This window comes from Cetorhinus maximus, chromosome 20 (genome assembly GCF_964194155.1).
Source record: "Cetorhinus maximus chromosome 20, sCetMax3.hap1.1, whole genome shotgun sequence".
In the NCBI taxonomy this organism is placed as follows: domain Eukaryota; kingdom Metazoa; phylum Chordata; class Chondrichthyes; order Lamniformes; family Cetorhinidae; genus Cetorhinus; species Cetorhinus maximus.
In genome coordinates, this window is record NC_135898.1 from 56,238,510 (window position 1) to 56,252,590 (window position 14,081).

Genomic DNA, 14,081 nt, shown 5'->3' on the forward strand with positions numbered 1-14,081 from the left:
TATCCACATTAAATTCCATTTGTCACTGATCAGCCCATCTGACCAGCCTGTCTATATCCTCCTGTAATCTAAGGCTACCCTCCTCACTATTTACCACCCCACCAATTTTCGTGTTATCCACGAACTTACTGATCAGCCCTCCCACGTTCAAGTCTAAATCGTTTAGATATACCACAAACAGCAAGGGACCCAACACCGATCCCTGTGGAACCCCACTGGACACAAGCATCCAGTCACAAAAACACCCCTCGACCATCACCCTCTGCTTCCTGCCACTCAGCCAATTCTGGATCCAATTTACCAAATTGCCTTGGATCCCATGGGCTCTTACCTTCATTATCAAAAGCCATGCTGAAGTCCAAGTAGACTACGTCAAATGCATTGCCCTCATCTACACACCTAGTCACCTCTTCGAAAAATTCAATCAAATTGGTCAGACATGACCTCCCCTTAACAAAACCATGCTGCCTGTCCTTGATTAATGCCTGCCTCTCCAAGTATGTATTAATTCTGTCCCTCAGAATTGCTTCCAATAGTTTCACCACCACTGAAGTTAGACTGGCTGGCCTGGAGTTCCCCGGTTTATCCCTTCTTCCCTTCTTGAATAATGATGTCACATTGGCTGTCCTCCAGTCCTCTGGCCAGAGAGGTATTGAAAATTATTGCCAACGCCCCTGCTATCTCCTCCCTTGCTTCACCCATGTCGTCCCTCTCACTTGTGAACACCGACACAAAGCATTTATTCAGAACCCTACCTACATCTTCCGGCTCCACACACAAATTACCACCATGGTCCTTAATGGCCCTACTCTTTCCCTACTTATCCTCTTACTCTTAATGTTACAGATGTTTCAGGTTTTTAGCAAATACAGAGGCAAGGAAAATGGGGATGGGAGGAATGAACAAAGGGGAAGGTCCGTGACAGGATAAAACGCAGGAGTGATTGAATGACAAAAGGGACGATGGTGCAAGGCAAAAGGAGATAATAATGGGAGAAGCAGAGAAACAAAAGATGGGTCTAGGGGAGATGTAAATGGCAATAGCAGAATCATTACCAGCAGCTGCTACCTGGATAAATGGAAGTGCGCAGTTATGATCAGAAATTATTGAACTCAATGTTGAGTCCAGAAGGTAGTCAAATGCCTAATCAAAAGGAGGTGCTGTTCCACGAGCTTCTATTGAGTTTCATTAGAACAATTTAAGAGACCAAAAACAGAGAGGTCAAAGCAAAGGTAGGGCAGAAAATTCAACTGACAGGCAACCAGAAGCTTAGGGTCATGTTTGTTGTCTGAAAGAAGGTGTTCAGCGAAGCAATCACACAATCTGTATTTGATCTCCTCAGTGTAGAGGATACAGCATTGTGAACAGCAAATACAGTATACCAAATTGAAAGAAGTACAAATAAATTGCTGTTTTACCTGGAAGGAGTGTTTGGAGCTCTGCATGGTGAGAAGGGAGGAGATAAAAGGACATCTGTTGTACTTGCATGGGAAGGGTGTTGCTGGTAATTGAAGAATGGACTAAGGTTTCACAGAGGGAACAGTCCCTTCAGAATGCTGAATGGGAAGAGGAGGGGCAGTGTACTTAGTGGTGGCATTATGCTGGAGATGGCAGAAATGACAGAGGGTTATCTGTTGGATGTGGAGGCTGGTGGTGAGAGCAGGAGTACAGGAAATAAGGCAGACATAATTGAGGGCCTTGTCAACCACCTGGAGGGAGATCCTCAGTTGACTAATAGGGAAGAACTATCTGAAGCACTGTTATGGAAGGTGGCATGGTCAGAACAGAGATGGAAAAACTGGGAGAATGGAAAAGAATCCTTACAGGAAGTGTGGTAGGAGTAAATGGGGTCAAAAATTTGGGAGTTGGTGAACATATGGTAGATATTTGTATACTAGAGGAAGGGAGGGGAAGACTTAGAGATGGACCAAGCGAAGGCAAGGAAAAGGTGGAAATTGGAAGCAAAGTTAATAAAATGTTCCAGTTTGGGCCGAAAGCAAGAAACAGCACAGATACTGCCATGAACATACTCAGAACGGAAGTGAGGCGGGGACCTGACTGGAACAAAGAACGTCCCACATACTCCACAAAAAAGGCAAATGTAGGTAGGATTCATATGAGTTCTTATATTCAATGCCTTTTATTTGGGGGAAGTGAATGGAGTGAAAGAAGCTGTTCAATGCAAGAACTGGCTCAGCTAGGCCAAGAAGGGTGCTGGAAGATGGGGTGGGGTGGTTGGGTCACCATTCAAGGAAGAAGTAGAGAACTTACAGTCCGGCGGGTAGAGAATTGGATTCAATGCCCACTGTGAATAGGAGACATTTGGGGCCAGGAAACAGGTAGCTATTCAAGTGGCAGAACGCATCGAAAGAGTGGCGGACGTAGATAGGAAGACATGAAACAAGGGAAGAAAAAGAAATCAAGATAGGAAAAAGAAATCAGTTCAGTTGGCCAAAAACAGCCTGAAACAATAGGTCTACCAGGGCAGTCCTGTTTGAGGGTTATGCGGTTTTGGGGTTGAGGTATAAACCCTTTTAATTAAAATATCTAGATTCTGAATTTTTAATTTTCACAATGTGGTCCTCAGTTGTGCCTGACCTATCAAGGTACGAACAACAGTATTTACGAATCAAGTAAAGTTTATTAAGCAAGATGTTATATATACTTAAAAAAGTGAAGACAGTGGTAAGTTTCTTATCCCTCAAGGCCCTAGGCTTCTTTGAATGCTGACAACACAGACAATGTCTTTCTTCTTCTGTCTCTGAAGTAATATTGAATTGTGTCGCAGAGGAATTAAACCATAGAAGCAGTGGTGAAATTGTGCCAGGAAAGGCTCTGAGTTTTCAACTTTTATCCCTCATTCTGACTGTTCCTCATCCCTTATCAGGAAATAGTCCAAATTAACCCCTTTCATTGGCCAAGGGTAAGGGTCACCTGCTATCACTTCATCTCTGTAACTAGAGTCATGTAGGCTGAGACAAAGGACCATCTCTTATTTCCTTTAGGCCCCAGAGGTTCCATTCCATTGTGAACAAATTATACATCTTTTTTAGATACAGATTGCAGCTAAACAAAATGCTACATCTTCTTATCAATAATACAAAATGTTGCAAACAATTCACATAAGCATGCTAACCTACTCCCATGGATACTGAGGAAACTGATAACAAATTTTAATAGTAATCCCTAACAAGATATCTTTATGAAATATAGGTGTTCTTTCCTACAGATATGGCTAATAGATCAAAACAGTTAATAAGCTAAAACCTAATTAAAATACATGGCTCTTGTTTAAAGATAAGGTGTCATACTAAGTTCAAGCTGCTGAGTTCAAACCTTTTAATTATTTCTTTAAAGCTGACAAAAAGGCCTCAAATTTCACATAGTGTAATTAAGACAGATACAACTGACTGTACCCAGGCTTTTTAGTACCTTTCAGGTCATTTAGTTCATCAAAAACAGTTTCTCGCAAGCAACTGCTTTCCTGTTCCCAGGCTGCCTTAACAGTTAATTGTTTTGTTAGCAGAAATTCAAACCGAACTTTTGAAAAGAACTACTAAAATCCATAAAATGTTATTTCAAACCAATATACAATCCTTAGAAATTATTATCAAATCTTACAGGGTCTTGGGAAGGAGGTAGAAGCGGGCATTGCCAGCTTTGGGAGTGGGTGAACTACAAGGTTGGAAGCTGTGGAAGTGAGATCTCTGGAGATGAGGTCAGTGACAGTCTGGGAAATGATAGCTGGATGTTCAAGGTAAAGTGATAAAGTTAGGAGGAGGCATTAGAGAGTTGGCAGTCTCCACAAAGTAGAGGCCAGTTCCCCAAACAGTGCCACGCTTCCTAGCAGCTTTAATGGCAATGTTAGCACTGGACCCAAGAGAACAGAGTGCTGCAAGTTCAAAGGGAGGTAGATTAGAGTAAGCCAGAGAACAGATATATTGATATACCCAATGTCATGTCAGCTATGCCCAATTAAAGGATCTAGAGAATTTAAAAGACTAAAGGGAGGGGTTCAGGTATAAAGAGAATTCTGAAGGCAATAGAAAAGGTCTGCTATATGAAGGGGAGATTCAGCCAAAAAAGCGGGTGCAGAAGTTAAGGAAGCAAAGGAATCCTGTGCTGAACTCAAGTTTCTCTAAGGTGGGAATGTAAGGGGATGAAGCTAAGCACTGCTTGCCTAGGATCAGAAAGGGAAAGATTGAAGAGAATAGTGAAAACACAACTAAGGATCAGTTTGGAAGGGATGGGTGGGGTCAGAGAAAAGTGAAGGGGAAGAAGGACCTGGGGAGCAGTTGGTATCCAAGGGTAGTTTAATTCCTTTTGTCATTTAATCTCTCCGGTCTTCCATCCTATCACTGACCTGCCCTTTTGTTCATTCCATTTCTCCTCCATTTCCTTACCTCTAGACTTGCTTAAAACCTGTTTAGAATTTTAACGGCACAGAAGGCGGCCATTCGGCCCATTGTGTTTGCACCAGCTCTCCAAATGAGCATTATGACCAAGTGCATTGCCCTGCTTTTTCCCTTTACCCCTGCACCTTGCTTCTATTCAAATAATCATCTAATGCCCTCTTGAATGCCTCAATTGAACTTGCCTCCACCACACTTCCAGGCAGTGCATTCCAGACCTGAAAGGCTTTTTTTCACGTCACATTTGCTTTCTTTGCAAATCACTTTAAATCTGTGCCCTCTCATTCTTGACCCTTTTATGAGCGGGAAAAGCTTCTCCCTATCTATTCTGTTCAGCCCTCTCATGATTTTGAATATCTTAATCAAATCTCCTCTTCGCCTTCTTCTCTCAAAGGAGAACAGTCCCAAACTCTCCAATCTATCCTCATAGCTGAAGTTTCTCTAGTTATGATGAAAGGTCATCAACCTGAAGCATTAACTGTTTCTGTCTTTGCAGATGCTGCCTGATGTACTAAGCATTTGTAGCATTTTCAATCCTTAAAGAGATCACTGGAGCCACCACCAAGAACGTGCATTTAAAAAATCTGAATGTGGCACCAAAGGGAATCAATGTGCTCCATTCAGCTCCACAACAAATCTGAAAATTGTTGCCTGCCACTAAATCCTCCACCTGATCACTCACCTCCACTCCAATTGTCCCCTCTTGATCACTCCCCTCCCCACTTCCCAGGAATTGTCTTAAGGGCCAAGTAAAAGCAGATAAAAGACATGCCTTTGAGTAAGCCAACTGGAAAAAGGGAAGATTAGATGGAAAGACGATTTATGGCTAACTACAAAACAAACTGAAGCAAGAATGAATACCAGATCAGATCTTAACAAGAACCAATATAACTAACAGAAGGAATGTTGGTTATAGGTTAAATGTGTAACTTGGACTTTGATTGAAAGAGAAACATTTGGAACAAATGGCTCTCCCATTCCAAGTTAAGATAAGAAAAGCAAAATATAAGGCAGTTTATCTGTTCATTTGGCAAAGCAGATTGACCCAATGTGAGAACATCGAGGCCTAACAAGGGAACATGGAAAGAGAGTTAGAAGCAGACACACCGGTTCCAAAAGGGATAAATAATTAAAGATGACACTTCAGAACTGCTAAGTTCTCAGGGATAGAGGACTGACCAGCTACACAGAGTACTTGCTGGATGATAGGGTGTCAGGAAAAGGCCTGAAGTGGCTACAGGAAGGGGAACATATGACTCCCATTTTCTGTGAATCAAAGAATGTGGGATGTAAAAGGTGAAGTTAGCGTGATAAGGTGGAAAGCAGGAACAGAAATTGATATATCATTCCATGCTTGAGCACTACATACACTGAACTTATAACAATAAAGGAAACATAATTGAGCTAATAAAGATCCAGCGTAGCTAAGTGGAGTTGCTAGGGTTTCATGTCAAAACCAGCCATATGGCCTCAGCAGTGGTCAGTATGAGTGACAGCTACAGATAAAGAAGCTTCACAAATGGGAGGGTCATAATAAAAGGTATAAAAATTAGTTCAGCCTGATTGCCAGAAGACAGCTTGAATGGGAGAGAATGGGGGCAAGCTTAGGATATCCAAGGTCTGGCCAATAGGCTTGTCTGTTTGCAAATATGTAGATGTATATTATTTCATTTACTTTAACTGATGTATGTATAAGATATGGCAGATGCTAAATCTTTTATTTCTTAAAAAGTATTAAAGTTTCTGAACCTAGACACTCAACCATATTAATAAATAAGGATAGCAGGGGGGGAGGCAGTGGCATAGTGATATTGTCACTGGACTAGTATTCCAGAGGCCCAACATAACGCTCTGGGGAACAAAAGCAAAAATTGCTGGAAAAACTCAGCCGGTCTGACAACATCTGTGGAGTGAAAAACAGAGTTAACGTTTCGAGTCCGTATAACCCTTCTTCAGAACTAAAGAGAAGTAAAAATGTGGTGAAATATATACTGTTTAAGGGGGGTGGGACAGATGAAGCTGGATAGAAAGCCAGTGATATGTGAGGGCAAAGGAAAGATTGCAAAAGATGTCAAAAACAAAGAAGGTCAAAAGGGTGTTGATGGTGGCGATACTGGCTAAAGGTGGTGCTAATGGTGACATTAAGTGCAGAAAGAAGAATGAGCAAGTCACAGTTGGCCCTAGTGGGGGTGGGCTGGGGGGGAGGGGAGGGTGTGGGAAAAAAGATCGAAGGTGGGGATAAAACAATGAATGGAAATAAATTTAAAAATAATAATATAAATAGGTGAGAAGAAAATATATATACAAAAAATTAGAAAATAGATATTTGGAAAAAAAAGGGGGAAAAAAGGGGTGAGGATGGAGGAGAGAGTTCATGATCTGAATTTGTTGAACTCAATGTTAAGTCCGGAAGGCTGTAAAGTGCCTAATCGGAAGATGAGGTGCTGTTCCTCCAGTTTGCGTTGAGCTTCACTGGAACAATGCAGCAGGCCAAGGACAGACATGTGGGCATGAGAGCAGGGTGGTGTGCTGAAATGGCAAGCGAAGGAAGGTCTGGGTCATGCTTGCGGACAGACCGAAGGTGTTCTGCAAAGCGGTCACCCAGTTTGCGTTTGGCCTCTCCAATGTAGAGGAGACCGCATTGGGAGCAGTGAATGCAGTAGACCAAATTGAGGGAAGTGCAAGTGAAGCGCTGCTTCACTTGAATGGAGTGTTTGGGCCCTTGGACGGTGAGGAGGAGGAAGTAAAGGAACAGGTGTTGCACCTTCTGCGGTTGCATGGGAAGGTGCCGTGGGAGAGGGTTGAGGCATTGGGGATGATGGAGGAGTGGACCAGGGTGTCCCAGAGGGAACGATCCCTACGGAATGCCAACGGGGGTGGTGGTGTGTGTGTGTGAAGGGAAGATGTGTTTGGTGGTGACATCATGCTGGAGTTGGTGGATGATCCTTTGAATGCGGAGGCTGGTGGGGTGAAAAGTGAGGACAAGGGGGACCCTATCATGGTTCTGGGAGAGAGAGGAAGGCGTGAAGGCAGGGGTGCGGGAGATGGGTCGGACACGGTTGAAGGCCCTGTCAATCGCCGTGGGTGGGAAACCTCAGTTAAGGAAGAAGACAGACATGTCAAAAGCACTGTTTTGGAAAGTGGCATAATCGGAACAGATGCAACGGAGGTGAAAGAACTGACAGAATGGGATGGAGTCCTTACAGGAAGCAGGGTGTGAGGAGTTGTAGTTGAGGTATCTCTACGAATCGGTGGGCTTGTAATGAATATTGGTGGACAGTCTATCACCAGAAATTGAGACATAGAGGTCAAGGAAGGGAAGTGTCAAAGATGGACCATCTGAAAGTGATGGAGGGGTGGAAATTGGAAACAAAATTAATGAATTTTTCCAGGTCCAGATGAGAGCATGAAGCGGCACCAAAACAGTCATCAATGTACCGGAGAAAGAGTCGTGGGAGGGGGCCTAAGTAGGGCTGGAACAAGGAATGTCCCACATACCCCATAAAGAGACAGGCATAACTGGGGCCCATGCGGGTACCCATAGCCACACCTTTTATTTGGAGAAAGTGAGACGAGTTTAAGGAGAAATTGTTCAGTGAGAGAACAAGTTCAGCCAGGCAAAGGACAGCGGTGGTGGATAGGGATTGTTTGGGCCTCTGTTCAAGGAAGAAGCAGAGAGCCCTCAGACCATCATGGTGGGGGCTGGAGGTGTAGAGGAATTGGGTGTCCATGGTGAAGAGGTGGTGGTTGGGGCCAGGGGACTGGAAATAGTTGATATGATGTAGGGCATCAGAGGATCGGGCTGTCCGAGGTTGGGAGACTATGAGGTTGGAAGCTGTGGAGGGAAGATCTCCAGAGGAGATGAGGTCAGTGACAGTCCTGGAAACAATGGCTTGATGTTCAGTACATCGGTATGCTTCTACCTCCTCCCCAAAATCCACACAGGACTGTCCTGGTAGACCGATCGTATCAGCCTGTTCCTGTCCCACAGAACTCATTTCTTCCTATCTTGACTCCATTCTCTCTCACCTTGTCCAGTCTCTTCCCATCTACATCCGCGATTCCTCTGATGCCCTACATCATATCAACAATTTCCAGTTCCCAGGCCCCAACCGCCGCCTCTTCACCAAAGGAGTTGCTAATGGTGACATTAGAGTAGAAAGCAGAATGAGCAAGTCACAGTTGGCCCTAGTGGGGGTGGGGTCAGGGGAGGGGACGGTGTGGGAGAAAAGATTGAAATAGGCTAAAAGGTGGGGATAAAACAATGAATGGAAATAAATTACAAATTAATAATAGAAATAGGTGAGAAAAAATATATAAAGAAATTAAAAAATAAATATTTGAAAAAAAGGGATCAAAAAGGGGGTGAGGATGGAGGAGAGAGTTCATGATCTGAAGTTGTTGAATTTGATGTTAAGTCCAGAAGACTGTAAAGTGCGTAATTGGTGATTGTTTCCAGCAATTTTTGCTTTTGTTTCAGGTTTCCAGCATCTGCAGTATTTTGCTTTTATCTTGATGCTCTGGGGACCCGGGTTCGAATCCCATCATGGCCGATGGTGAAATTTGAATTTTAAAAAAATCTGGAATTAAAAGTCTAATGATCACCATGGAACCATTGCTATCTGGTTCCCTAATGTCCTTTAGGGAAGGAAATCTGTCATCCTTACCTGGTCGGGCCTACATGTGACTCCAGATCCACAGCAATGTGGTTGACTCTTAAGAATGCCCTCTGAATGAGGGAAATTAGGGATGGGTGATAAATGCTGGCCTAGCCAGCAACGCCCATATCCCATGAATGAATTTTTAAAAAGCAGAGGCCAAAATCATACAGTACAAATAGTAAGAATTAGCATTTATAGCAGTGTTTTAAAGACATTTTTATGTGCCAACTCGCTGAAATTATTGAGATGCTCCTGGGGACTCCCTGGGTCAGCTATCCAAAGGGAAACAATGTCATAGGTACATTGGTACACAGCAAGATAGAATCATAGAATAGTTGCAGCACAGAAGGAGACCATTTAGACAGTGGTGTCCGTTGCCAGCTCTCTGCAAGAGTAATACCACTAGTTCCACTCCATGACCCTTTCTCCAGAGCTCTGCAATTTCTTTTCCCTTCTGGTGCTTATTCAATCCCCTTTGAAAGCCACAATTGAATCTGCCTCCACCACCCTCTCAGGTAGTGCATTCTAGATTGTAACCACTTGCTGCATAAAAAAAGTTCTCCCTCATGTTGCTTTATCCCCCTAGATCTGATTAAACACTGTATATTGTGTACTTTATATTATGATCAATGTATAAAATATGATAAATTAAAATTAATGAAAAATATTACCATATCAACAAACACAAAAAAAATAACAGTCCGCTGACCCCAATTTGAAATATTTTAATTTTCACTCTCAAAGGAAGACTTCAATATTACTTCATCTACAATATGAAGTACTACCTAGTCACCTAACTAAACATTCTACAAATTCTACAGCAGCAAATAAAACCATCTTTCTTAGGGATTGGAGAAGCTTGCATTAATCATTCTGAAGTCTGCACTCAGGAGACTTTAAATAAAGTATCGCTTTGAAGGAAGAGGAAGGAGAACAAGCTGAGGAACTGAGCATAAATCTAAGCACAATATTATTTCATGGCTAGCCAAAAACTACTTTTGAATTTCATACAGGTTAAGTCACTTAACTGATAAAAAGCAATATTTTCAATCATTTTCATAAATGAAAAGTGCAGTTTTAGTAGCTTCAACAAGAGAAATTTGGTGCTTTAAAAGTACTTGCCACTGGAATAGTCACAAGGTTTTATTGAACTAACTGTATGCTTTAAGAAGCAAGAATTCATATAGTTGAGGATTACATAGCAAAGGAATAAGTTCAAATGAACATTTCAATTTGCTAAATATTCTAAACAGATGGTTGCATGTCGTCCACAAATATGAATTAAGGTTCCAGAAGTTTATTTTGAGCTTTTTTGGAAGAACGCAGGGTGTCAAAGACAGAAAAGTCATAGCGGAAGTGGACATAAGAGGGGTGCTGAGGTGCTGACAGAGAAGAACATTTGGTCAGGATGTTAGCCAATCTGCATTTGCTCTTGTCAGTAAAGAAAGGAAGTTATGCTAAACTTTTATAAAACATTGGTAAGCACCAGCTGAAGCAGTGTGTTGAATTCTGAGCATACCAAACTTTAGGAAGGATGTCAAGACTTTGAAGAGGGTGCAAAAGAGATTTACTACAATGGGGATGAGGGGCTTTAGTTACGTGGAGGGACTGGAGAAACTGGGGCTATTCTTCTTAGAATAGAATAGGTTAAATTTGATTGAGGTGTTCAAAATCATAAATTGTTTTAACGGAGGAGAGAAGGAGAAACGGCTTCCAGTAACAGATAGGTAAACTGAGGACACGGACTTGAGGTGATTGGCAAAAGAACCAGAGGCAACATGAAGAAACATTTTTAAGATAATAAGTTATGTTGATCCGGAATGCATTGCCTGAGTCATGGTGGAATCAGATTCAGTGACAACTTTCAAAACAGAATTGGATAAATATTTGAAGGAACATATGGGGAAACAGCATTGGATTGGGATTAATTGCTTTCCCAAAGAGTTGACACAGGCACAATGGGCCAAATGGTTTCTTTGTGTGCTGCATCATTCTTCATTTCTATTATCTCATGCACTCATCATCTATTTAGTTATCACACTTCAACTGATGGTGGCCTTTATATCACACTTTGGTTGTGCTCTCAGCTGCTTCATCCAAGCATCAAGCTGTAAGAGAATTTTGTAAAAGGACGCAGGCCTGAAATAGTATGACCAACAAATTCAAGTGATCCCAACCCATCTACAGAATTTGGAGCTGAAAGTCAATGCTTGTTGATGTTGATGTTATAATGTACACTGCATGCAAAGTCATCATGCATGCATCTCAGAATCCAAAAAACAGGTGTAGAATTCATGCATTTGAAAAGTTAAATCATTTCTTTGCTAATCCACCAATCCAGAAACATCAAGAACATAAATTGGTTCAAAACTGATTTTTTTTTTAAAGAGGGCTCTAAATTTCATATAGTAGATTGGGGAATATAAATACATTTCTGTCTCACAAAAGAATGTTATTTTAGGTCATGGATAAGAGTGGGAAGAGGTAAATAAACAGCTGCTGCTTTGCAAAATACCAGATCCAAATGTCAAGATGATAAACAAGAGTGTCCCAGAGGGGACAGTCTCTACAGGTAACAAAAAATTAAGGGAAAGACTGGTGCTTGGTAACACATCATGTTGTAGGTGCCAGTAATGGTGTATAGTCTAGCAAATGCAGATGTAAGTGCAATAGAAAGAGAGGACTAGGTAAGCCTTGTTATTTATTAGGGGTAGAGAGAGAGAGAGGGAGAGAGAGAGGAGCGAGAAAAAGACTTTTCTCCCTCTCTACTCCACTAAATAACAGGTCTTTTTCTCTCTCTGCCCCTAGTAAATAACAGGAATTATTATAGGAACCTTATCCTAGCTTTCCATTGCATTTACATCTGCATTTGCTCGGCTATACAGACTTTTCTCCCTCCCTACTCTAGTAAATAACAGGTCTTTCTCTCTCTCTCTTAAAGGGATCCCAAGATCAACTGTAGCACCTTTATTCCATCCCTGATCATAAGGCTCAGCTTCTGTGTATGGCTCAGTTCCATTCTAGCAATGTATTTGAAAACTGAGTCACCAGAAAGATGCAGCTGAATTTATAGATTGTATGACCTTTTTTTAAAATAGTATTTTTTTAAAACAAGTTTTCTGCTGTTCCAAGCTAAAAACAAAATAAATTCAGTAAGATATGAAAGCTGACTAAACCTGACAACTCATGACAAGAGCTAACCAGTAATAACATGAAACACACTTTGCTACATACTATCAAAATAAACAGGTTTAACTGCCTCATACAGGATCATAAATTATGGAAAGCTAAAAGGTTATTTGAATAATCGAGCCGATTCCCTGCAGTTACCTTATCAAACCAACCTGCTCAATCTCCTGAGGAAGGCAAACAGTTATAAGTGAAAGATAAGATCACATGTTAATCAAACAACACTTCAGAACATTAACCCAACTTTACAAACCACCTTTACCAGTTACATTCTAACATAAGTGATCCATTGTCACAACACAGCAACAACTATTTTCTCTAGAATACTTGATCATATGCATCTATCTTTAATGGTCTACACCTTATCCTTAAGTAGGTATTTATTAAACTACGTTTTCTACTCAAACGCCAATTTAATGTTTATGTCACTATTTATAATGTATCAACATAAGATTGTTCATGTAAAGGATCACCACTGGACACGAAAGTAAAGGAGCGTGGTAAGTTCTACATACACATTGTGAGCTCCAGCTACTTTATCATGAGTATTGGGAAAATAATGAACAGCATATAGATTTAGACTTGTACATTTTGACTTCCTATATTTCTAATGAGATACAATAGATATAACTAGAAAAAAATCTGTAAGTAAAATTCTACAATTTCCAAACACAATAGTATAAGGTTCAACAGGTGTTGTATGGTTAAGAAGTTGAAATCTAATAAATGACTACAGAAGTCACAAAGTAATTAGACATCACTGTATTGCATTATTCCATTAATACATTGCTCACGACAAGCCATTTTTACTTTTATTATACAAACACTTATTCTGTTTAAGTTGACTGACAGTTGCAATGTTACTTTTCATTCCCTCTTTCACTTTGATAATCAGCATCTTCAATTAAAAAAGGACTAGCAAGATGGCTTGGTGGGTAACAAAAAAACTGACATGGTACTGAACCATACAGATTAACAAGATCCAGGTTTGGTCTTGTGGTCTATTAGAAGGTAATTGGCAATAGTTAGATACTAAAATGTCCTCAGAAACGACGGGTTAAGGAGTGGAAAAATAAATCAGGTTTCCATTTCTGATCATTATCCTGTAATTTCTGCTCGAAAGTGGCCCTGAATGACTGCTGAACAAGTTTCGGTTTTACAGTGATGCTCTGTTTCGATAATTGGGTATTCCTAGCAACACACATTGAGCGGCTGTACAAATACAACCAGCTTTACTCCATTTCGTTCAACACTAATTGCTTATGAATAATGAATACGTTCCCCTTCAAATCAACCTTACTTAAAGCATCGATAGTTAAACATAGACTTCTGCTTCTAAATAGCCAAATGGCTTTGAACTGTAGGATCACTTCTTAGAAGATCTTTCAAATGGGGCACTTAGACATTACATTTTTAGACGCAGCCTAAACGTTAAAAAAGCGAACCCTGAATGACTCAGTTCGGTCATCCCTCAGCCACCGGTCAAAAGTGTCAACATTAAAAGTATTTTCCAGCAGCGCAGTCACTCACCACCCCACCCCCTTACCTCCAGATAATTTCGGTATCCTCCCCACTTTACTGGTGATCTCTGCTGTCAGGGTTCCGAAATCCTGCTCGTAAACCTCGAAATCCGAGGACATTTTCTGTGCAATTGACGGTCAAAGTGGAGCAGCCGCCGCTTCTTCCGCCCGGCCGTCCGGAAAATCCCTCCCCCTCTTGAACTGCCCAGCGAGAGATTTACTTCCTCCGGAGGGAGGCGGTGGAGGATAAACAACTGTCGGTGCGGCGATTGCGGACACTTCGGAACGGGAAAGGGGGC

At 41.5% G+C, this 14,081-nt stretch overlaps 1 protein-coding gene across 5 annotated transcripts in view; it reads right to left on the minus strand.

The window, feature by feature from the left end:
• vti1a (vesicle transport through interaction with t-SNAREs 1A) overlaps nt 1-14,053 on the minus strand; it is a 370,006-nt gene extending 355,953 nt beyond the window's left edge. For 4 of the 5 annotated variants that reach the window (XR_013579742.1, XM_078564759.1, XM_078564757.1 and 1 more), the window contains exon 1: nt 13,809-14,053. Coding sequence is in view for 4 of the 5 variants with exons in the window: in XM_078564759.1 (XP_078420885.1) it covers nt 13,809-13,902 (94 nt within the window). In the remaining variant the exon portion in view is untranslated. The remainder of the gene's footprint in view (nt 1-13,808) is intronic. The other variant, XM_078564761.1, reaches the window with a different exon arrangement.
• Between the last annotated feature and the right edge of the window lie 28 nt (nt 14,054-14,081).